The 24,615-nt window shown below is 30.2% G+C and overlaps 1 protein-coding gene across 1 annotated transcript; it reads right to left on the bottom strand.

Moving 5' to 3' along the window:
* Positions 1 to 936: 936 nt before the first annotated feature.
* LOC120078174 (UDP-glycosyltransferase 74F2-like) lies at positions 937 to 4,184 on the bottom strand. Its single transcript, XM_039032400.1, has 2 exons — positions 3,422 to 4,184; positions 937 to 1,884 (listed from the first exon to the last, which is right to left on the bottom strand). Exons 1-2 carry the CDS (start codon positions 4,070 to 4,072, stop codon positions 1,144 to 1,146), a joined length of 1,392 nt encoding a protein of 463 aa, XP_038888328.1. The 5' UTR covers positions 4,073 to 4,184; the 3' UTR covers positions 937 to 1,143.
* Between the last annotated feature and the right edge of the window lie 20,431 nt (positions 4,185 to 24,615).

Here is a 24,615-nt window from a genome sequence, read left to right as displayed (position 1 = left end):
ATTGCAGAGGATTAATATATTTTTTAAATTTCTCTCTTGCCTCCTCACATAGCACATGTGAGTTGGGAAGTTGGTGGTAGTTCTCTTATTCATGAAGTTTAAATAAAATAGGTTAAATTATTATTTTGCTGTGTGATTTATATTTCATTATTTAATTATCTTTTTAAAGGATTAAATTTAAGATTTATTAAAAATAAATAGATTAAATTTAGAAAACGAAGTGAAATGAAATAACAATGTACTGAGATCAAATTTGTATTTTAACGAACCAAATATTGCACTTCCTAATATAGTTCATCATACTTTCTCTCTTTATTTTTTTAAAAAAAACAATAGTTGGATGCATCTTTTTATGTATCACATTTTCTCTCACGTACTAAAAAAGTAAAATATTTTTAAAAATAGAAGTAGGAAAAATTTGTCCAATTTATACAATGATATGGATAAAAACAGGTGCAAATTAAGAAGCACTTAATTTTTTTTTCTTTTGATATTTTCACTTTCTTTCACACTAGCCCCAATAACCTTTTGTCTTACTTTTCCTTCCTTCTATAGAAACCCTTTTTCACCTCAGGACACAGAGGTCAGAGATCAAGTATCAACCCTACCAAAATATTTTGCAAACCTACCCCATCTCTATTTTATTTTATTTGAATAAAAAAACAACCTTTTTATATTAATATAAAAAATAAAAATAACTATTTTTTAAAAACTGAAATTTTTATTAAGTGTAGTTTAGACTGACAAAAGATGAATGTAAATTTGACTACACCCAAGTTTTTTTATCTCATATTATTACACTAGATTTTAAAATATACAAAAAAAAAAAAAAAAAAATCATAATTTTGAGAGATAGGTTGTACAAATTTGACTTATTAAGCAAGTATTCATTATTTTCACAAGAAAATCTGCATTCTCACTATTAGGGCAAGATCAAAATGCACAAAAATATAAAGCTATTTTATTAATATAAGACAAGAGCTTAAAAGTTGAAGGCCCTAAGTAGATTCACATCCCTACTACCCATAAAACATGTTTCATTAACCAATATTAAATAACAAAGACATTACACAAATATGAAAAGCTTTTTAAACCCAACATAAGATATTAGATGTAGCAATACCCAACCAAATCTATGAGGCTTTAAACACTTGGTATGATCTTGTCCCTCAACCCTGAAATGAATTCATCAATATGCTTTGATGAACTACCACCTTTCCTAAGTGCTCCTAAACCAAGCTGTTTCCATTTCAAAGCATTTTGTTTGAACTCAATAGCCCTTTCTCCTTCCATAACTGCTTTTACACAAGCTTTGATCTCATCCTTCCCTACAATCCCATCCTCACCCACCTTCACTCTCACTCCCACCTTCCACACATCCGCCACGTACTTCCCGGTCGTCGGTTGATCCGTCCATTGTGGCATTGCCACCATCGGTACGCCCAAACACAACGACTCTAGCGTCGAGTTCCAACCGCTGTGCGTGAAGAAGCTCCCAATCGCTTCATTTGAAAGTACTTCTAGTTGGGAGCTCCATTTCAAGATCAATCCTTTTTCGGGTGCGAACCCTTTTGGAAGTTTTTCCTCTTCTGAAGCCCTGACCACCCAAATGAAGTAGTAGTTGCTTTCGACTAACCCCATTGCTAGTTCAGCCATTTGGGTTGTGTTTAATTTAGCCATACTACCGAATGACACGTAAATGACTGAGCCTTTTGGTTTGGTCTTGAGCCATGTTCTTGTTAACGATGCCTCCTTTGGTTCAATTTGGAAGAGGTCCAGCTCGTATTTTTTGTCATTTTCCTTGGCTTTGTCTATGTAGTAAGATGGAATGGTTGGTCCTATTGTCAACAATGTTGGACCAATCTTGGACATTTCATCTGTTTCCTAATAGTTTAAAATTAATGATTATATTCAGTACTGTCCGTTCAATAAATAATAATATTACAAAATTAGTAGTGTGAATTATTTATGTTCAATTTCATTAAATTAAAGGATAGGATGGTTGAACCTATTGACTCAGTAGGCTCACTAACCAATGTTGGACACTGCATTAACATTTTCTTCAAATTTTGGATTAACATGAACCGTCCGTTCAATAAATAATTTCATTTCCTTCAAAAATGAATAAATTCGTTAAAGGTGAAAAAGTTAAAAACCTGGTTGATGGGGACCAGCTGAAGATAAAAATTAATAAATAATTTTCAATAAAATTATTGTCGTATTTCATAATTTAAATAAAAATTATTTAGGTACATTATACTTACGTTTATATATTCCAACTAAATTATCCATTCGTAATGTACCACAGTAGTTTTTCTTAATTTTTTGAAATATTTTAATTCATTATTTGTGTGTGTGATGTATGAGATGCATAAAATTGGTTTATATTGAAATATTCATATGTATTTTGTAGCGGTTTGAAAATTAGATTTTGGGTTTAAAAATTAGATTTTGATTTAAATAATTCTTACAAATTGTTGTTTTTAAATATAGAAAAATAAACCAGAATATTTACAAGATGTAGCAAAATTTTAGAATTATCAATGATAGACGCTGATAGACATTGATAGAAGTCGTTTATCATTGATAATTTTAAAATTTTGCTATATTTTATAAATATTTTCAATAGTTTTACTATTTGAAATAATTTCCCTATTAAAAATGTGTTTGATAATATATTTATAAGCTATAAAATTGTAGAAAAAAAGGTTGGGTTGTAGTTATTTATAACAATATATATTATTTTAAATACAATTCAGAATTAATTTAACTAAATTACAAAAATACACTTAAAGTTTATATTTTAATTCGAGAGGATCTTAAATTGTCCTTGTAACTACATCTCTATCACAAAAAAGGAAATTAGAAAAAAATAAAAATGCCACATGATAATATTTTATTGAATTATATTTGAAATGCACTAAGATAGATGCATCTAAGGGAACAATCAAATTTTTCTGTTCCAAAATTTTTAAAACCACATAAATAAATAAATATATCAAAATATTGGACAAAATTACTCTGATCACAAAAAGCTGTGTTGCCTTATCTGAAACAAAAGCTGAAATATTTCCAAATATCAATGCACCATTCCAACTTACTCCACTACATTACCATGTGCAACTCCTATAAAACTCTACTTTAAGAGTAATTTAAAAACATTTACAAAACATCAAAGATTATATTCAACTTATTGAAAGATTTAAAAAGTTTAGTATAAAAAATAGCTATACTTATCTTTTATATTCACCTAATTTTTTAATCACAGTTATTTATGTGACAAAGTTATATTTTTTAAAATTAATTTTGAGTTCTTTTCTAGTTTTTTTCTAATACGAAAATTGCGTGAACGGCACAAAAATAGACGTATAATTTAGCAAAGGGAAAAAAAAAAGGGAAATTATGAGAAAAAGATTCGTACCAAAGGTTCAAACTCATGAACAGAGTTGACAAGAATATAATCAGCTCCCTGAATATTCGGCATCTGGTTCAACAGCAAGTAAAGATACTGAGGGTAAGAATCCGGAACATAGATGAAGGAAGGCATATCCGGTGGCATAAGTGGCGGGAGGCTCGGAAGGTTGACGGGATACGACGCGTCCGGGACCGGCAGTCTAAGGAGGCCTCTATCTACATAGTAGTAAATGAGGTTGACAGAACATGGCATAGTAAAGAACGTAGCTGCCGCAAGGCCGAAGCCTTTGGTAATATCGAGAGCCCAAGGCATAAGGGCATCGTACACAACCGCATCGATCGGGTGGCCCTGATCTTGGTGGCGTTTAATGAGCTCGGCCAAGGTCTTGGAGCCTGCCTTCTTCATTGTCTCGAGATAATCTTCAATGCTGGCGGCTGCAGAGAACCCGCCGTCATCGAAGCCGTCGGAGATGGTGTCCCATTGGATGGAGGCGCCGGATTTAGGTTTGAAAGTGTTGAAAATGAACTTGGTTACGGCGACGGTGGTGTCTACTCCTTTGGAGGATAAGGACTTGCAAAATTGGAGCATTGGGTTCACATGACCTTGAGTTGGGTATGTAAGTACAAGCACATGGAGGTTCTTTCCTTCTAAACCCATATTAATCTCCCTTTTCTCTCTCTCTCTGTCTCTTTCTTTCTTCGTCTTTTCTTTTTCTCACTTTCTTTAGTGTAGTGATCCAAGACACTCTTTTTTGTGACTACACGCCTCGTTCTTGCAACTATATATAGAGTTCTTATTCTATACCTACCACACTTTCAAGTTTTAACTAAATATTTTTTATTTGGTTTCCCACACAACACGTTCTAGATTTGTATTAAATTATATGTTTTTATGGTGCGTCCATGATCATTTTGCTTTTAGTTTTTTTTTTTTTTTTTTAAAAAAATTTATGTTTGTTTCCTCTTAATAAAAATAGGATTCTTTTAAATAAAGAAAAATAAGTTAATTTATTTACAAAATATAACAAAATTTCACTATTTATCGGTTCATTCATCTTGGGCTATCATAGTCTATTATTGAGATAGTGACATTTTGCTATTAAAAATATTTTCATCGGTTTTATCATTAAAACAATTATTCTAAGAAGTACTTGAATGTTTAGTTGAGTTTTAAAAGCAAAAATAGGTTTTTGAAAACTACCATGTTGATTTTTTTTTTAAAAATAATATTTTTTTAATATATAATGACAAAAATACGGTAGGAGGGAAAGTATTCTCAAAAATAGGTTTTTAAATCGTGTACAAGGTATACGATTACACGGGTACACGATTACACCTTAATCTACACGATTAGATAAATCGTGTATTGGGTATACGAGTTCCTGTCCATCTAGCACGCGCAGTCTGCCGTGGCAGTCATGCAGGGTTGACTGAGGTAATCATGTACCCGATATACGATATCCTCTTCCATTAAATTCCGCCGCGCCCCTTCTTCTTCCTCATCTGACCTTCTGCCTTCTCCGTCCAATTTCAAGCTTTCTGCCTTATTTTGTTGCGTTTCTCTGTCCAAAATTCCAAAATCTTCCTCATTTTGCTTCTGTCTTGTGCATCCAAATGCCTCCATTTGTTCGTTCGTCCAAAATTGTCCAAAATTGTCCTCCAATTGTTCGTCCGTCCAAAATTGTCCGAACGCTTCTGTGATAAAATTCTTTCTCTAGTTGTTTTTCAATATATAATCTTCCTATATATATCATTTTGTTTACATTTGGGCTGAACTTAATGTGTAGTTTATGGATCCATGATTTATTTGTTGGGTTGAATCTAGAAATATATGTATATATTCGTCTATTTGTTGGATTGATTTTGTCTAACGTAGTTTATGAACTTAGAAATTAGATTTTGTTTTGTTAAGCTATTTTTCTAGATGATTATGTTTATTTATTTATTGGGATTTTATTTTATGATTAATTCATTGGATGATTATGTATTTGTTGGGTTGAATTAGAAATATATGTATATGTTTATAAAAATCAAGATTGGTTCATGATATATATTATTTTGTTTGTATTTGGGTTGAATTAAATGTATGATCCATGGATATATTACTTTTTTTACATTTGGGTTGAATTAAATGTATGATTCATGGATATATTACTTTGTTTGCATTTGGGTTGAATTAAATGTATAATTCATGGATATATTATTTTGTTTTTATTTGAGCTGATTTTTTAATGTATAGTTTATGGATCTTAGATTTGGGCTGATTTAAATATATATTAGATTTGGGTTGATTTAAATATATAGTTTATGAATCTTAGATTTGGGCTTATTTAAATATATAGTTTATGAATCTTAGATTTTGGCTGATTTAAATGTATAATATTTAAATATTATATGTTGAACTTAGAAATTGGATTTTGTTAGGTTGACATTTAACATATTTTTTGTCAACTATACCTGTTGAAAAAATCATAATAAATATATCGATGCGTCCTGAAGATTTAGTTATTCTTGAACCTGGAAATGATGGAGATAATGACATTGACGTTGAGGTTGATGAATTATTTGGAAACGACAATAGTGGGGAACATGATCTTGAGTTGGTACCGTCGGAAATGTTCACCCAAATAGATTAGGAAATGATAAATTCAATGTGTGAACTTGGGTTTACGTTTATATCATGGATTTTATTATGTAATGTAAATTGAACTTCTTAGGTAATGGAACCTGGTCCTTCTAATCCTGTACAATTATACTAACAAAATACGCATCGTTCACAAACAATATGGGATAGTTCTTCCGCAGTAGTGTTGAGTTGTCGGAGAAGGGAGACGACTGCACAACATACTATCCCATTTGATCAGCGTTATTCCCTATATTCAGCAGGCAAGTTTTCTTGGGGTTGCACAAATTGGTTTTATGTACCTTATTACTGCTCTAGTTGAGTGTTGGAGACCTTTCACCTGCCTTGTGGGGAATGTACGATTATGCTACAGGATGTTGCCATACAATTTGGGTTACGAGTGGATGGGCAACCATTGACAGGTTCACTACAATATGACTGGAAGAACATTTGTGAGGAGCTCTTAGGCATTCTACCAGAGGATCGGAAAGGATCAAGATTGAGTCCCCTGGTTGGCGTTCCATTTTCCAGAATTACCTCCCGATGTCGACGACAATAGCGTACGTAGGTATGCACAAGCATACATCCTGCAGCTTATTGGATGATTTTTGTTTGCAGATAAGTCAAATACTCTAGTGCATCTCATGTTCCTCCCACTATTGTCTGATTTCGAGCATGTTGGTACGTACTCGTGGGGTGGTGCATGTCTTGCATAGTTGTATAGAGAACTTTGTCGGGCTTCCAATGCATAAACATTGGAAATAGCGAGGCCACTGATACTACTACAAGTATGGGCTTATGATCGATTTCCAATTATAGCACCACAAGTTCAGCTACAGTCCCCAGATCATCGTCCACTTAGTGCTAGATATTATTTAATTTATATATTTATTCCATCACCATTTTATGTAAGAATATAAATTAATTGTATTTTTTATAATTTTAGATGGAGTGGTGTATTAGCTGCCTCTGAACAGTCAGCAAATATGTTAGTCGTGTACAAAAAAATATTTGATATGCTGATGTCCAATCAGGTAGCAAATGTATATATAAATGAATATTTAAAACATTTTAGACGTATACTTTTTTTTTTTGGTCAGATTATTTGGACGTCATACATACAACAGATTTGGTCATCCTTACCTGATTATTGTCGTGATGGTGAAGACATCTGGTTAATCGTTAGCCTACTTATATGCTTCCATATAGTAGAGTGACATCATCTAGATCGTGTGTTGAGACAGTTCGGTCTGTGACAAACGATACCTTCGTTGTCCTATACACTCCCAGCACTACACCAGATCAATTTGAAAGGTAAGCACGACCAAGACTGACGTCAAATCCATGTGGAATATTTATCTTACTGGCATGGACGACATGATCTGTCGCCGTTGTGAGACACCATTGTCGTCGAGGGTCGTTTGAAACCATCCTCCTCCTTCTGCCACGGGTCATCTGAAACTCTTCGTCTCTCTGCCGCTCATCCCTTCAACATGAACCACGAGGGTCTTTAGAAACCATCGTCGAGTGTTTCCATCCTCGAGGGTCTTCTCGTCCATGGTTTCCATCGCTGCCGAGGGTCTTCTCATTAGTGCCACTGGTGGTTTCCATTGCCGCCATCCAAAATCACCCATGTTCATCGGCTCGTGGTCCATGTTCCAGCCATCCATTTGTTCGACGATCATGTGTAAACTCTCTTTCTTTGTTTATTTACTCAAAATGCTAAACAGTCACTAAATAGTATTCGTAAATATTTAATATCCAAAAGGCTACATAACCATATCCATTTTTACTTTATTAATGATGGTTACACACTGTCAAAGCAAACATGATAATGATAGATTATAAACATTAGGTAAATTTCATTGTCGATAATAAACTATTGTCATTAAACAAGATATTACTACATTTTTTTCAAATTATCACTGATATTCTTACCTTTACAGACGATACAACGACACAATATAAGCGAATATTGTTTGTGATCGTTTTTAAATGCTATGAAATTCCAACACATTATTTCTTATCTTGTTTCTTGTAATTTTTTTTTTCTTATTCTAAAAATTAAGAAAGTATGTCTAGGTCATGAGGGATGTAGATTGCAAGAGATTTATTGTGTTAAAATTGTGATATAAATATGAGATATAAAGAAGAAGTGAACAAAAACAATAATTTTTCAAAAGACAGAATGACCAAATTAGATGTAGATGTACAGAGAATAATTAGGTCCCTCTTTGTCATGTGGTTTTGAATGATCTATTTTGTGAGTACAGTCTCTTGTTCAAATTCCATATCTCCAATTTGTATTTAAAAAAACTGTACATAGAGTTGTTATTCTATACCTACCACACCAAGTTCTAATTAATATATTTTATTTAGTTCCCAACACACAACATGTTTTAGAGTTATAATAAATTAACTAAAATTTATGCTTTAAAAAATTTGAAATTTTAGTTAAATTTTTAAAACAAAAACAATATTTTGAAAACAGCTCTTTTTAATCCCCTGCTTGATATATATTTGGTTTTTTTTTTTATTTTTAATTTTACACAATAAATGTAAAACATCATTTTCACCTCCTAAAATTCTTTTTTTTGTTGTCGACTTTCTACCAATATTTTCAAGCCCAAATTTTGAAAATTAAGAAAAAGTAGTTATCAAATGGTTATCAAAGCTTAATTTTCACCGGAAGGAGTAGTTGCCAAACGGTTATTTACTTTCTACGAAAAAAAATGTTGTCAAAGAAGCTTAATTTTTAAAACAAAAAAAAAAATAACCAAACGATTATCAAACAGAGCTAAAAACAGTTATCAAACGAGATTTTTGTTTTCTATTTTAGGTTAATTTTTAAAAATCAAATGTTTACAAATGTAGTCTTAGTTTTTGAATTTCTAAAGTGATGGTTTATAATTCTTTAACATGGTGTTTAATAGATTCTTATGTTTTTAAATTTGTGTCTTTCAGATAGTTTTTACACTTTGAAAATGTTTAATAATTCACTAACATATTCAAACTTTTTAAATATTACTTTTTCTCTTTGACTTAAAATTTTAATTTTATGTATAATCAAAACTTTAAACATTTAATTTTGTGTTTAGAGGACTCGTGAAATAAGGTTAAGGACCTATTTGATACAAAATTAAAAATTTAAAACTTATTAAACATATAATTAAAATTAAGTCAAGACATATTAAAAGTTTTTTATGATTCAACGTTCAAATAGGCATAGATTTTAAAGTTAAGGTAGTAAACTTTTAATTTAATGTACTTTTTTTGTCTTCGAGATTTGAGATTGGTGCATATTTAATCCGTCAGGTAATATTACCATTTATAGTTACTATATATACTATATATACTAACAAAGCATAAGCTAACACTCCTCCTCCTCCTCCTTCTAGATAGACAATGATAATTAAACAGATAGTTTATGATACATACACTAGACATTTTTTAGATTTTATTGCTATCAAAACATTTGTACAATTTGCTCCAAATATTATTGTCAATCAAAATTATTTTTATCTACAAACTTCAAATGTATTTAAATACATTTACATAAGAAATCAAATTATAAACATATTATTATCTAAACGAAGAAAGATATAGTTTACATTTCATACACATCTAATAATTATAAGCAAAATCTTCAAAAATACAACGTAAGAAGTGAGGAAACCATTCCCATAAAACCAAAATTTAGACCTACAATCACGAATAACAATCATATATTGGATCAGCTAACTAGTCTCGTCATGACGTCGAACTCGTCACAAAACAACCTTCCACAAATAGAACTCAACTATTTAATCGAGTGTTCCTTCCAAATCCAATTGCAGTGGTGACTCATTGAAGCCTACATATCCAAGAAACCAAGGTTGAGATACAAACTCCACCCTATCCCATTTCTAAATCCAAATAAAAATTAGAATCTAAAAAAAAACCGTCGCAAAACTTTATACCCGTTACAGATCAATATCTACTTTGATACAAAATCAATTGGACTTACCTTGAAGAGAAAGTACAAGGAGTGAAAATGGAGAGGGAATAGCCATTGCATGACTAATGTCTTCCTCCCTATCTTTTGGTCATTGGCATGTAACCTTGAGCAAAGCATTTATCTGTCATTCATTGAGCATTTCGCCTTCAACAATCTTACATACCTAAATCAAAATAATTTTGGATGCTAAAGTTGTTATATACATATCAGAACAAACAACATACATTAGTCATATTAAAATACTCAACTAATGAAGTGAAATATAGGTAGAACCATTACTTCCATGGGTAGATTAGGTCTATGTGGGGTCCCTAGTTGAAGACAAGACCATTGATTATGTTAAATAACAGAACTCATGTTTTTTTTTTTCTAAATATGTTCTTCCTAACAATATATTAGAGGAGGTGAGATCATTATGTCTCTACTTGAATATCAAATGGTATAGCATTCAAAGAGATTTCCTAACCAAAACAGAGTATGCACACGGATTGAATCCACAAAAGGGACTATCTACTGTTAATCAGTTTAAAATCTACCTTAGGCAGAGTTCCTTACCAAAAGCATAACAATTCACATTGAAGTGACATTGTTAACTCTCTTTAATTGCATGAAACTCATCTTCATGATCTTAAACACTTGAAGAAACTGAATACAAAGAGATAAAAGAACATATGAAAACTCCTCCCTAATCAATAAATTACAAGAAAAATTTTTCCACAACTATCTAAGAAAATAACATCAATAGTGGTGGTTTTCATCAAATTTTGAATCTCACAACAATCTCTATTGCACTCCAATCATTCATCTTCTCCTTTTAAATTGTCTAGTATGAGTAACTTTAAAACACCATACAAAAGAAAGTAGATTTGTTCACTCAATAGTTATTTAATAAAAAGAATCATGCAAAATAAACCTATTTAGGCTTGAAGGCAATAAGACCACAACTACAAATAAATTAAAGAGCAGACATTACGAGCACAACCCAATCCTTGAAAACTCCAGCAACAAGAATAGCCAAGGCACTTGTATGCGTAATAACAAGGAAAACGGAGAGATTTAGCATAGTAACACAAATTTTTAGAGAGTAACACAAATTAAAAGTGAGAAAAGAATAGTAGACATTCAAGTAAATTTAGCATTATCTAAAAGCTTACGCTTCATACTAATCGGCATTCAATAAAAGCTTCAAATCTAGTAGCTTAACTTGAATATACTTCTAGGTTTCTAGGTAGAATCAAAGCAATGTCCCCCCACCAATTCAACATCTCCATCTCTCAAGGTAAGCCTTCCCATTAAACCACAAGCATTAGGAATCCAAATCAACAGAGTGTAAGCTTTACCTAAGATAACTCCATTTTCCATCCTTATCCTTCTTCTATGTGTATGACCAATGTATCATGTTTTCTTTGGGGAGTACTTAAAGCACAAAGATAAGTATTATTTAGAAAACCATCTACTTTTTTCTATACGAGAGAAAATGTTGTCTAAAGTTACTTTCAACTAATTCTATATCCTCATTGATTTTGCTATTCCAAGTCATAAGACAAATGAAAAAAGAAGGAAAAACTCTATCATTTATGGTTCTATAGGTAGGAAACTGAAATCTAAAAAATGAAAACATTTCAAGATATTAGTTATGAGTAAATATCAAAATCCACTTAGAACGTCCTAGTTATTTTCTTTTAGAATAACTTGAACTATCAGATTTGACCTCCTAGAATGCGACTTATGTAACTGTAAATGATATTGACTCATTTTAGACATTACAAGAACCACTAACTTCCACAAACATTTTAAAACTAGATCACTGTACAAATATAGTGAACAAAAATCTTTGCAAGGGTATAAAATAGTAGTACATACAATAAAGATGTGATTGTGTACCAAAAGAAGAAAATAACAAGGACATCATCACTCACAATCACAACTCTCAATGGCAACAAATTTATAGGGTGAAGGAAGCTTACAATGTTTTGTTGGAATCAACATGAAGAAGGATCTTGAGGTCTTTATCTCGATAGAAAAACTTCTTAAGTTATTTCCTATCCAAAAGTTAAAACAAAGAGATACCAATCAAATGGCAATGAAGAGATAATGAAATCAACCCCCACCCAAATATTTTTAGAAAAAATCAAATCAAGAATCTCAAGAGAAACTTAAATAACAAAGAAAAATTATGAGTAAAAGATATAAGTTGAGTGAGTTTCCAAACTAAACAAAGGAATAGTAGACAATCAAATGATGAGTATATAGTAATTTTTACAATAACGTTATACAAGCAAAGTACATATGGAAAGATAAGATTTATAGAGGTTTATCATGAAAGGATGAGTATATACTAATTTTATAAGAATGTAAAGTTAAGAAAGACTTAAAAAAACTGAAAGTCACTTTCTATGCAATGAAGTGCATCTTTCTTTTCAGTGGCTCAATCATAGGAATTTTAAAATTTAGTATGTTTAATTTGGAGCAATTCCATATCAGGTGACCTCCTGAAAATTTTCCTAGAAACCACGTGAGTGAAGACAAAACATAGTAAAAGGATCGTGTTGGTTTACAAGAATAGTCTTTAATCTTCAAAGATCCAAATCTTGAACTTGACGCGTTATATAAATATTTTAGGTTTTTATTCTTCAAATATCTGAATATTGAGCCTAGAACATTACATAAATATTGTAGTTTTAAAAAGAAATTGCAAAAAAATTGATGGGATTCTCATATTTGTGTTATTTATAGATAGTAATTTACCCTTTACTTTACATATTCCTTGCCTATAAATGGTGAGGTGCATGTCATTTTCTCAAGCGGCCATGGTTCGTACCAAATACCAATAGATAAAAATTTTGCCATTTTTTAATTATTTTTTCATAATATTATTATTATTATTATGTTCCATTTTTTCTGTCATGTTCTTACCTTTTTTAATTTTAATAGAATTTAAACACTTGATTCTATAAAAATTGCAAACGTCACCTTTGAACTATGATGTTTATTTATTTATTTATTTTCTTGTAAAAGATATGATTTTGATCATGAACTATGATGTTTAATACAATTATATTCATAAATATATAAAATTTTAATTTGATTCACCATTCTTCTGAACTATATGGTTTCTTACCCTATAAACTTTTAATTCCATCAATTAGTCCATGTATATTTTATTTATTGCAATTAACCACACCTATATTAATATTGATATCAATATATTTTCAAAATTAAAATTTTCATATCAATATTCCTCCACTAGAAAATTTTTAATTTTATTTTTTATAAGTGGTTTATGTACTTTTCTAAAAATATTATTTATAAAAAATCTTAATTAATAGATTAAGACATGAGAGACAACAATTTTACCCAAATTGAATTTAGTTATTGGATTTGGTGTTGTACTTGGGAGGCACCCATATAGTTTTTGGTTTCAAGGAGGTTTCCTTATTTCCTTCGAAGGTCTTCTTTGGCTTAAGAGGTTTGGTTTGACCAAAGACGAAAATATTCGTCGAAGTGTTAATATATCCGTAAATTGAAGGGTTCGATATCAATATTAAATATTCATAGATATTTTCAACATCTTTTATAAATATTCGTAAAATATAAAAATATTATCTATTTAGTCAAATATGAATAGAAATACTGGTAACAATATCTATAACTTAGTTTGAGAGTAAAAAACAACTTAATTATTAATATAAATAAATTTAGAAATTTACTGACTTATATAAAAGTATGTGTCGACATCGATATTTTATGGATATATCTGTCAATATATCCATAAAATTGAAATTTCAATATCGATATCGACATCGATATTTTAATCTTTGAATCTGACTAATATTCAATATCCATTTTAACTGTCTTTCTCTTATACAAATGTTGAATAAGGAGACTGAGGTTCTATCTGAGGTCATTACATGGTATGATGATATTCTTCATATTCAGAATCTTTGTTTAGGACGTTTAATTTAAAACTTCGCAAAAATATCAAAATGAATCTAAAAGTTTAAATGACGCCATGAACTTTCAATTTTGTGTTTAGGGACCAATTTCATGTCTAATATATTTTTGACATATTTATTTTTTAATAAAATTAATTGACCTATTAGATATAAAATTGAATTTATGTCTATTAAAAATCTAAACTTTCATTTTTGTGTTTAATAGATCCCTAAATATCTAATATTTAATGAAATCTTACTCTATTAAACTTAAAATTTAAAATTTAAAAATTTATTAACGTAAATTGAAAGTTTAAAGACTTAGTACACATTAATTAAGAATTTAAATTTACACTTTTTAAAGTTTTCATGGATCTTTTTTTTTTTCTTAGTTTAAAGCTTTTCGAAAATATTAAATGGAGTAAAATTAAAATTGAAAAAATATCTTTTTGGTCTATTTATTTTGAAGAATAGGTGTGTTTAGTATCTCATATTTTAAATTAGCCAAATTAGTAACTTAGTTTTCAATAATAAAAAATTATTAAATTTAAACAAAAAAATAATTGACTAAATGCTCAAGTCCCAAGATGAGTTGGAAAAAAATTATTTTCGAATCTTCCTCCAATCTGTCTTCCTTCTCTCATCGCTCTCCCACTTCTTCGTCAGTACTCTCCTTTGCTAAATTTCCAGAAAAAACTAGAAAAAAATATTGAAAATATTTAGTGGTATATATAGCAGTTATATAGTATATTATTAACTCATATAATTATATATATATATATAAATACAGAGAGAGTAATTACAGGGGGATTTTTTTATTTTGTTTTTTTTTTCTTTTTTCATGATTTAGGGTTTAGGAAATTTGTGAGTTGAGTGTTCAAAGCTTAGGTTTGAGAAGTTAGTTTCTGGAGAAAAATCTAAATAAAAAGATGTTTGAAGGTTTATCGAACACGAGATGGAAAGATTTAGAGAAGAAGTCTCGAGTTTAAGGAGAGCCTAAATGTGAATTTCAATCAAGAAATGAAGTTTCAAGTTTAAGAGAGCCTAAACTCTTCATTAGTAATCGTATCTTTAGATTCATTAGTTATTTTTAATGTTTTCTCAGTAACCAAACAGAATTTACAGTGTGTTTCTAATTCTTATTGTTTTGAATTCAATGTCTTCTCCATGTATAAGTGGTTGTGGACGAGCTTACAATTTCAACCTAGAAATGTTGAAATTTTCATCTTCTTCATAGACGAGAACTTTACAAACTTCATCACCCTCTTCAATTTCGACCTCAAATATTAGAGAGAAGAGACGAGAGAGTGAAAAGTTTTCAATTTATTATTTTTTTTAAAAATAAGTATGAGAATGATTCTAAAATTTTTAAAATCATTTTTGTCATAATCAAAATCACTCTTAAACATGCTTTTAATCGTTCAAAACCAAATTTAATTGAATTTATGTTTAATGAAATTTAAACGTTGAATTTTATGTTTTTAGTAGATCCATGAATTTATTTTGTTTGGTTGAATATAATTTAATAAAAAATTAGGGGGTTGAAATATTGAGGAGGGTTGAAATATTGACTATTTTGATAACTAAAATGCATGACTTTTTTCTTTTTGAGCAAGCGCTAAGCCCATGAGCCTATTGTAAATTTGCCCGCGGCACGAAGTAGTTTTCATAGATTATCGGGCTCTAAAATGGATCCTTTATTTGTATCTTGAGAGGCCTTGGTTGAGTTCTAGTATACTATTTTTTTTTTCAGATTTGACAAAATAAGTTTAGAAAATTAGACATATACCTCATATTTATTATTTTTATAAAAATAGCAAAAAAACTCAACTCACATAATATACCTGATCCAGGTGATAGTATAAAGACAAAGCCAGTTGAACTACGCTCTTGTTAGTAATCTATAGTACATTTGTACTTGAAAATAAAAGAAACAACTATCATTTAAAAAAGGAAAAAAAACTATAAGAGGGATAAAAAATGTAGCAAATATAAAAATTAAAGTGAGTAATAACTGCAAAGAAAAAACACAAAAATTATACAAATCAATGAAAAACTACACAACTTATATACTTTAAATGTGCTATATTAGTTGACTGATATATATTAAAAAAAAACGTGGATTTGTTAAAAGGACAAAATTGGAATACGTAATAAATGAAAATTTTAAATTTGAAAATTTTGTCATATTTACAATTTTACGTATATTGAAGGCATGTCCCTAATTATACATTTTGGATTTACCACCTATTCTTTAGGATAATTGCAATTAATAGCATTTTTAGGAATAATAACCAAGTGTATAACATCATTTAGAAAAATTGCAAATATAGATAAGTCTATCAGCGATAGACTTATACCGTTGATAGACTCTCAAAGTCCTTTTATCGTTGATAGACTCTTGCCAGGTCTATATCACTGATAAACTCCTACAAATAATATGATTTATCATTAATAGACTATTTAAATTTGACCATATTTATAATTTTTTTATATTATGGTATATCTACTAATATTTTAGATCTAATATCTATATTTGCAATTGTCCATTTTCTTTAATATATTAATGTTTATTTTCAGAAAAAAATTATAATTACAAAAGCTATGGAAGAAACACAATATTCAATTCTCGAGTGTGAATTGCAAATGAAAATACAAATATTTAATAGCGTAGATATTTAAATTTTATATATTTAATATTAATGGTATGAAAACAAAATTCTCAATCTCGACGGGCCGTAGAATAATAGAATAGCGATAACAAAAAGTATAGCGAGGAAAGTAAGATTTAAACGTTTATTTAATATTATTTTTTTTTAATTTAAAAGATTATCTGTACCTACCCCTTACCTGGAACGAGATTTGAAGTTGTAATTATGGAAAGAAAAATAAGATTTAAACCTTTTTTTTATTTATTATTATTAATTTTAAAGATTCTCCCCTACCTACTACCTTCCTTTGAACTAGATCGGCGAAATTGAACGGCCAGTAAAATTGTTTTGTTGCAAAATAAATAAAAATAAAAATAAGAAAATTATCGTCAGCTACCTGCGAGGACTGATGGATTGGTTGGCCTCAAATCATTATAATAATGCATTAACAGAATAAAAAAACAATAATAATAATTTTTTTTTACACGTGTTTTGAAATGGGCACCTTTATCCTTTTCCCAGATTTCCTTTTCCAAGATTAATTACATCAATATTGCATTTCCTAAAACAAAATAGAAAAATAGTTTGTTGTGAAAATTATTTAACAACCAAAAAATATTTTGGTGTTACCCTAAATTTAATAATATTAGTATTCTAATAATTTCCTTTTTTTTATAGTGTGTGAGATTCTTTCACCGATGAATCTTAAGATCCCCAAGTAATTTCAACGTGTTGCACTCAATGGATGAAGAACTTGCACAACAGAATATTTTGAGCAAAAAGCAAGAACACAATGATGCATTGTTCAACCACATAACATAAAACTTCTTGCTTTATTAAAAAAAGCGGTGACCGTAAAAGACAATTCTCCTTCAGTAAAGGAAAATATCGGATTGAATGAATCAGTCGAAAATTTACCATTAAGAAAAATATATTTTGCAAGAAAATAATTTGATATTAGATGTTAAAGACTTTATTTGAGTCAATTGTAGAAACCAATACACTAGAAAAATATAAAGCCAATCAATCAAAATTTCTAGTAAAGACAATAAGTTTTAAAGCTTTATTTGCGAAAATGGCAAAAAGATTTTTAAATTAAGATCAATGCTAAATAAATTTCAAATGATGATAAGTGATTTCTTATAACTAAATTTCTGATGATATTTGTATCTTTTGACATTATTCACACTATGTTTGATGTAGAGCATATTTGGCATATAAAATCCTACCTTTATGCATTGTTTTTCTTAATTTATAATAAAAACTATAATATGTTAAATGAGGATTTAAAAAAAAAAGAAGTTGCAAGTGGGATGCTTCTTTTATAATTGTACAATGGGTTGAGGTTGGGAGATTTTGCCAAATAATAGGGGTGTTCAAAAAATCCGATAATCCGAAAAAACCGACCAATCCAACCTAATCTATATGGTTTGAGTTGGGTTCAAATAAATGAATTTTTTTATGGGTTGGATTGGTTCACGAGTTCACCTAAAATGATCCAAACCAACCCGAACTTATTATTAACTTTATAATGTATATATTTTTACTAATAATACAATTATATATACATATATTTATTTAAGTTTTATTTTTTTTTTGGATAATTTATTCTCCAACAACTCCTAAAAACAGTTTTTTAGCACTTTGGAAAGAAAATATTCATTATATAAATTGAAATTGAGTTGTTAATCTTAATTCAATATATGAAAATAGTTAAATCAAATTTTTACATATTAACAACTTACTTTCTTTTAGAACAAAAATAACCCGATTAACCCAAACCAATTCAATCCAAATGTTTTATAGTTGGGTTGGGTTAGGTTCATCTTTTAAGAATGGTTATTTGGGTTGAAAAAATTAACAACCTGAATGATTGGATTGGGTCCAAAAAGTTCTTCAACCCAACCCAATCCAACCCACGAACACCCCTACCAAATACATTTAAGAAATGGCCTTTTGAATTTAGATTTGGAAGAATAAATCTAGAAAAGATGAAATAAATATTTAAACAAAATCAATTAGAATCATAAATGCTTTATATATTTTTTAGTTAATTTACACGTTTTTTACTCCGAAGAGACGAGGGGAAAAAACAATATAATAGTACACTACATTAAACAACATTTCTTCAAAATTGATCCATTTTTCCTATATGACCATTTTAATTTTGATTTTTGTTTTTCAAGTTAATCTTCAATATTAAGACTTGAGGAGTAATCCATTTCAAATTATAAATAAACTAACATAATTTCTAATTTATAGCGTGCATCTTTTGAGATAAAGAATATTGTTAGATAAAATTGTCATTTTAATTAAAGAAACTATTCTATTGTCTATTAATATTAAGTGAACACATTTATTTTAAATATCAATTTATATGCATCATTAAATGTTAAATTGGAAGTATACACGTTTTAGATTGAGTTTGAAATTTAAAAAATAAATAAATATTTATAAAGGAAAAGAGTTGGGATTTTGGCTTTGGAGAAGGAAAGGGATAGGTTTTTATATATATATATATATATATATAGAAGTTTGAAGTTAGTCAATAGTTTTAAAGAGAGAATAAGAAAAAGTACAAGAAGAAAAAAAAAAAATCAGATCTCTCTTCCTCCCTCTCAAACCCGCCTACGAGCAACTCTCCTATTTTTCTTTTCCATTCAAAACCCCTAGCGTCGTCGACTGCCAACCACCTTCCTATTGGATTACAGCAGTAGAAGAAAACAGGATCATTATATTTGGGTTGATGCCCTAAATCTCGTAGGGTCCTATAGTTTGTAAATGTATCGAACAAACTCATTGTTTATTTAATAAAATATATGATATTTTATTCCTTTTTTGTTGCATTAACCACAAACCAATAAACTAACATCCAAGGTTATCTTGTAACTTAAACATGTATGTAGAGACATATAGGTGGATCATGTTTAAGTTGTTGGAAGGTACCAATGCGCAACGGAAGAAACCAGGATCCAAAAGCACTCTAATTCATAAATTTTGGTAGAAAAGAAAACATGCTTCAACAGAAATAAGTGGGTTTCATGACATACCTTTGAAGAACTTCCTCTAAGCTTTGAACCAGCTGCAAATCTCCACAGAATCTTCTAGTAGACCACCCAAAATCTTCCCTACTATCCTCTTGGTGCTCAAGATTGAGTAGTGGGACTCAAAATAAGCTGGAATTAAGGGAATTTGGAGAAGCTCACAACAGCAACAAGTAGAAGAACAACCTTCTTCTCTCGAATTTTTCTCAAAAATTTGTTTGGTTGCCATCACTTCAAAACACTCCAATCTCTTCAATATATTGAGACATTCATGCAAAGAAATTTGCTACATGAGATGCAACTCATGCTTGGAGTTAATGAAGAGTTAATGTGGGTTATTGGTGAGTTAATAGAAGAAGACAATGGAAAATCTATTTTTCAATTTTTGTGTTTTTCTTTTCTTTTTCAATTTTATCTCAATTGATTTCATAAATAAATTTTATTTAATAAAACTGAAAAAAAATTATTAATTTTATAAAATTAATTTCATAAATTCATTTTCTTTAATAAAATTAATAAATAATTATTTAAACAATTTAAATAATTCTAATTAATTTAATATAAAATATTAAATTAATTTTTAACACAATTCCATCTTCAAATATTTAAATCATATTTAAATATTATTTCTCCATATTCATTTAATTCTAATTTGAATACTTCAAATTAACTTATCACGCTATTCTAGAGCTAATCCATTTATGAGCTAGTAAAGAGACCTTGTGGACCTACAGATCATGGGCTCCAACGATCCGAGATTAATCGGTTAAACTCATTAGACCGATCTAACCCCCATTTGTTAACTAATGGGTGATTCCACTAAAGACCGTAGCTGAACTCCCCTCATTGTAGATATATTATGTCCACTTGATATAACCATGATTAGTAAGTTAACACTTCACAGGTTGCTCATAATAACGGCTGGGTCGAATCTCTATTTTACCCTCGAAATTACCTCTTGTTTCTTAAGTCCCATGGATCCCCTAATAAACAATTGATTTATGATCCAATCAACAAATCGAATCCTTCTCGAGCCAATGAGAGGGTGAGACCTCTTGTTCAAGACCTAGATTCAGCACTTAAAGGGAACAACCTCTCTACTAACCCTAATCGGGTAGGAGTAAATTCCCTCTTGCACCCTATGTTCCCAGCTATTCATCCGGTCTTATCCTCAAAATGGTAAGCTTATTGAGCAGAGACAGTTGGTCTACTCTCACCGTTTGCAGATCAAAGGATAATCCCGAACAAACAGAAGTTTATAGTTAGCTCAGGATTAAGGTTAAGTTACCTAGGTCATCACTTTGAAATAATCAGTCTTAAATAGTAAACATCGTTATAAAGTAAGAGTGACTGGTTTCGTGGTCCGATCTTGCACAAAACTCATTTGTACAGGAAACCCCTACTCCTCATTTCCCAACATGAACGAATTAAGATCACTTCGTTTGTAGCACTTTACAACTCTTTGTAACAACTATAGAGTAGGCCGCATCCAATAGTGTTACTAGAATAAGGTACCCAACCTTATTCATATACTATAGATCATTTTGACTATTTACTCGAACCTAATTCACTTGTATGTCTCCACATAAAGTTCAAGTACTCATGTAATAATCAAGGGACTCTAGTTTATTGTATTTCTCTATAAAAGTTAGAAACTCAGTCTTATATATTGGATATATAAGTTACCACTTGAGTCTTAGTCCAAGTGGGAGTTTGTTGAGTTTTATGTCCTAAAACTTGTGGTTTGTAAATAATAGAACTTATTCTGAGAATTCAATAAAGTTGTTATTGAATATATTGTTTTTTTAGAAATCTAATAAACCAAAGTCCCTTCTTCTCTTGAAAAAAAAAATCATATCTTTCTTCTTCCCTCTCGAACCCGCCTGCGAGCAACCCCCCTATGTTTCTTTTCCATTCAAAAACCCTAGCGTCGCTAACTGCCAACCACCTTCGTGTTGGATTAAAGCAGCAAAAGAAAACAGGATCATTATGTTGGGGTTGATGCACTACATCTCATAGAGTCGTATAGTTTGTAAATGTATTGAACAAACTCATTGTTTATTTAATAAAATATATGATATTTTATTCCTTTTTTTGTTGCATTAACCACAAACCAATAAACTAACATCTAAGGTTATCTTGTAACTTAAACATGTATGTAGAGACATACAGGTGGATCATATTTAAGTGATAACCTAAATGGTCTGTAGTAGATGGATAAGGCTGGGTACCTTATCCTTGTGACATTACGATTATGGCTCACTTTGTAGGTATTACAATTGTTGTAAAGTACTACAAATGATCTGACCCTGATCATTCATGTATAGACATGTGAGTGGGGATATTCTATACAAAGAATTTTATATAAGACTGGACCACGAAAGTTTAGTCTCATTATATAACGTTGTTCATGATAGAGACTTACATTTCACCAAAATGATCATAGGTAACATGAACTGAATGCTGAGTGAGTTGTGAACTCCTGCCTATGAGGGTGGTCCTTTAATTTGTATGGGTGAGAGTAGCTAGATCGTCGACTAACCAAGCCTACCATTTTGGGGATTCGTTTGATTGGGGAGTTGGGAACACAACTACACAAGAATAAATTCACTCATTCCCAACATTAGATAAATTGCTCCCTTAAGGGCTAATTCCGGAGCTTGAAAAATGTGGTGCCACACCCTCTCCTGGCTCAAGAGGGGTTTTTGTCATAGTTGGACTATGATCTATTTGTTAGGATATACTAGCATGCAACGGAAGCAAACAGAATCAATAAGCACTCTAATTACATTTAATTTGAGTTCTAAAAGCATGCTTAAACAAAAACTTTAAAAGAGGGTTTCTAAACTACATACCTTTGATGAATTCTCCTAAATCCAAGCTGCTCTTCACGTGATTCCAGCTTCAATTCAACAGTGAACCATCAAGAGATCTTCTCTACTATTCTAAGTCTTGAATTTGAGTGGTAGAACTCAGACTTGAGTGAATTTCTGAAGAGAATTGGAAGAGTTTTTAGGTGAAGATGATAGTTGCACCAGAAACCAATTTCCAGCAAACTTAACCTTTCTTAAGCAAAAATGGAGAGCTTTTTATCAATTCCCTACATGTAAGCATTGATGGGTCATCTGAATGCCAATACTAAAGTTGATTATTCAAGTGGATCAGTGGTGTGATTAGGAGGAAATAGCTTCTCCAAAGTGATTTTGTGGGAAAATGCCACTAAACCATAAATTTTCAATTTTGTTTTTCAAATTTTTTTTTAATTAATTCCAAAATTAACTATACTTTAATTTAATTAATTCATAATTAATTAAATTCAAAACATCAAAATTCAATTTCTCAAATTGAATTGAAATTGAAAATTAATTTTGATTTTTAATTAATTAAACATATTTAATTAAATAGATAACAATTTAATATCAAATATTAAATTAATCACACACCTAATTTCAAACATGAATCCTATTCATGTAATTAATATTTAAATATTATAAACTCTCCAATTTCGTTTAATTGCAATAAATTTAATGTTAATTAATTATATCAAATATAATTATACATACCATAATTTGCATTTGAACTTATTCAAATTCGAACCCTAATTTCAATATTAACACTTCAATTTGAAATCAATTTGAACACTACAAATTGATATTATTCCAAATTCACTCACTTTATTAATTCAAGATGTTCATGTTTTACGAGCTAGTAAAGAGATCTTATGGACCTACAGATCATGAGCTCCAGCGATTTAAGATTAATTGGCTAAAATTATTTAGACCAAATTAATCAGTATTTGTTAACTATCAAGTCACATTACTATAGCTCAATAGTTGCACTCTCCTCATTGTAGATATATTTGTGTTCACTTGATTTAACCATAATCAGTAAGTTGACCATTCATAGGTTGTTCGTAATAACAACTGGGTCTATTTGCTACTTTACCCCCGATATTACATCTTGCTCCTTAAGTTCCACTGATCCTCTAATGAATAATTAGTTTGTGATCCAATCACTAAACCAGATCCCTCTCGGACTAATGAGAGAATGGGGCCCCTTGTTAAAGACCTGGATTCAGTACTTAGAGAAAAACCTTTCTTCTATCCCTAAATCAGATAGGCGTGAATTTCTTATTGCACCCTATGTCCCCAATTATCTACCCGGTCTTACACTTGTCTCTTATACACATCTAGATGTGTATAAGAGACAGGTAGAAGTGAGTTCCATCTTTGCACCCTATGTCCCCAATTATCTACCCGGTCTTACACTTAAAATGGGACGCTTCTTGAGTCGGCACTGTTGAGCCAACCCTCACCTATGCAAATCTAAGTATAATCCCGAATAAACAGAAGTTCATAGTTAGCTCAGGATTAAGATCGAGTTACCTAGGTCATCTAAGCGAAATAGTGAGTCTTAAATAGTAAACAACGTTATAAAGTAAGAGTGACTTATTTCTTGGTTCGATCTTATGCAAACTCATTACATAGGATGCCCACACTTCTCATGTCATACATGAACGAATCAAGATCACTTCGTTTGTAGCACCTTTACAACAACTTGTAACAATTGCAGAGTGGCCACATCCGATAGTGTTACCAGAATAAGACACCTTACCTTATTCATATGCTGTAGATCATTTTGACAATTTACCGATCCTGATCCACTTTTATGTCTCCATATAAAGTTCAAGTATTCATTTAATAGCCATAGATCTTAGTTTATTGGATTTAGACTTTATAAGTGAAATTTATAGACTCAATAACAACTTTATTGAAGTAATGTCGAATAATATCTTTATTGATAATATGTTTAACTTTACAAACTGTGAGTTTTAAGACATACAACCCAACAATACTCCTACTTAGACTAAAACTCTAGTGGATAAATACATATACAATGTTGAGTACAATGAGAGAATAAAAACAAAAGTATAAATACAATAAACTAGGGC

Source organism: Benincasa hispida, chromosome 5, assembly GCF_009727055.1.
Source record: "Benincasa hispida cultivar B227 chromosome 5, ASM972705v1, whole genome shotgun sequence".
In the NCBI taxonomy this organism is placed as follows: Eukaryota; Viridiplantae; Streptophyta; class Magnoliopsida; order Cucurbitales; family Cucurbitaceae; genus Benincasa; species Benincasa hispida.
The sequence above is the reverse complement of the archived record's forward strand: the minus strand, read 5'-3'. Positions and strand labels throughout refer to the sequence as shown.

Excerpts from the sequence above, each read along its gene's own strand:
- LOC120078174 (XM_039032400.1), bottom strand. The coding sequence starts at position 4,072 with ATGGGTTTAGAAGGAAAGAACCTCCATGTGCTTGTACTTACATACCCA. Across the intron at positions 1,885-3,421 it reads TTCATGAGTTTGAACCTTTG|GAAACAGATGAAATGTCCAA; the intron begins GTACGAATCTTT and ends TTAAACTATTAG.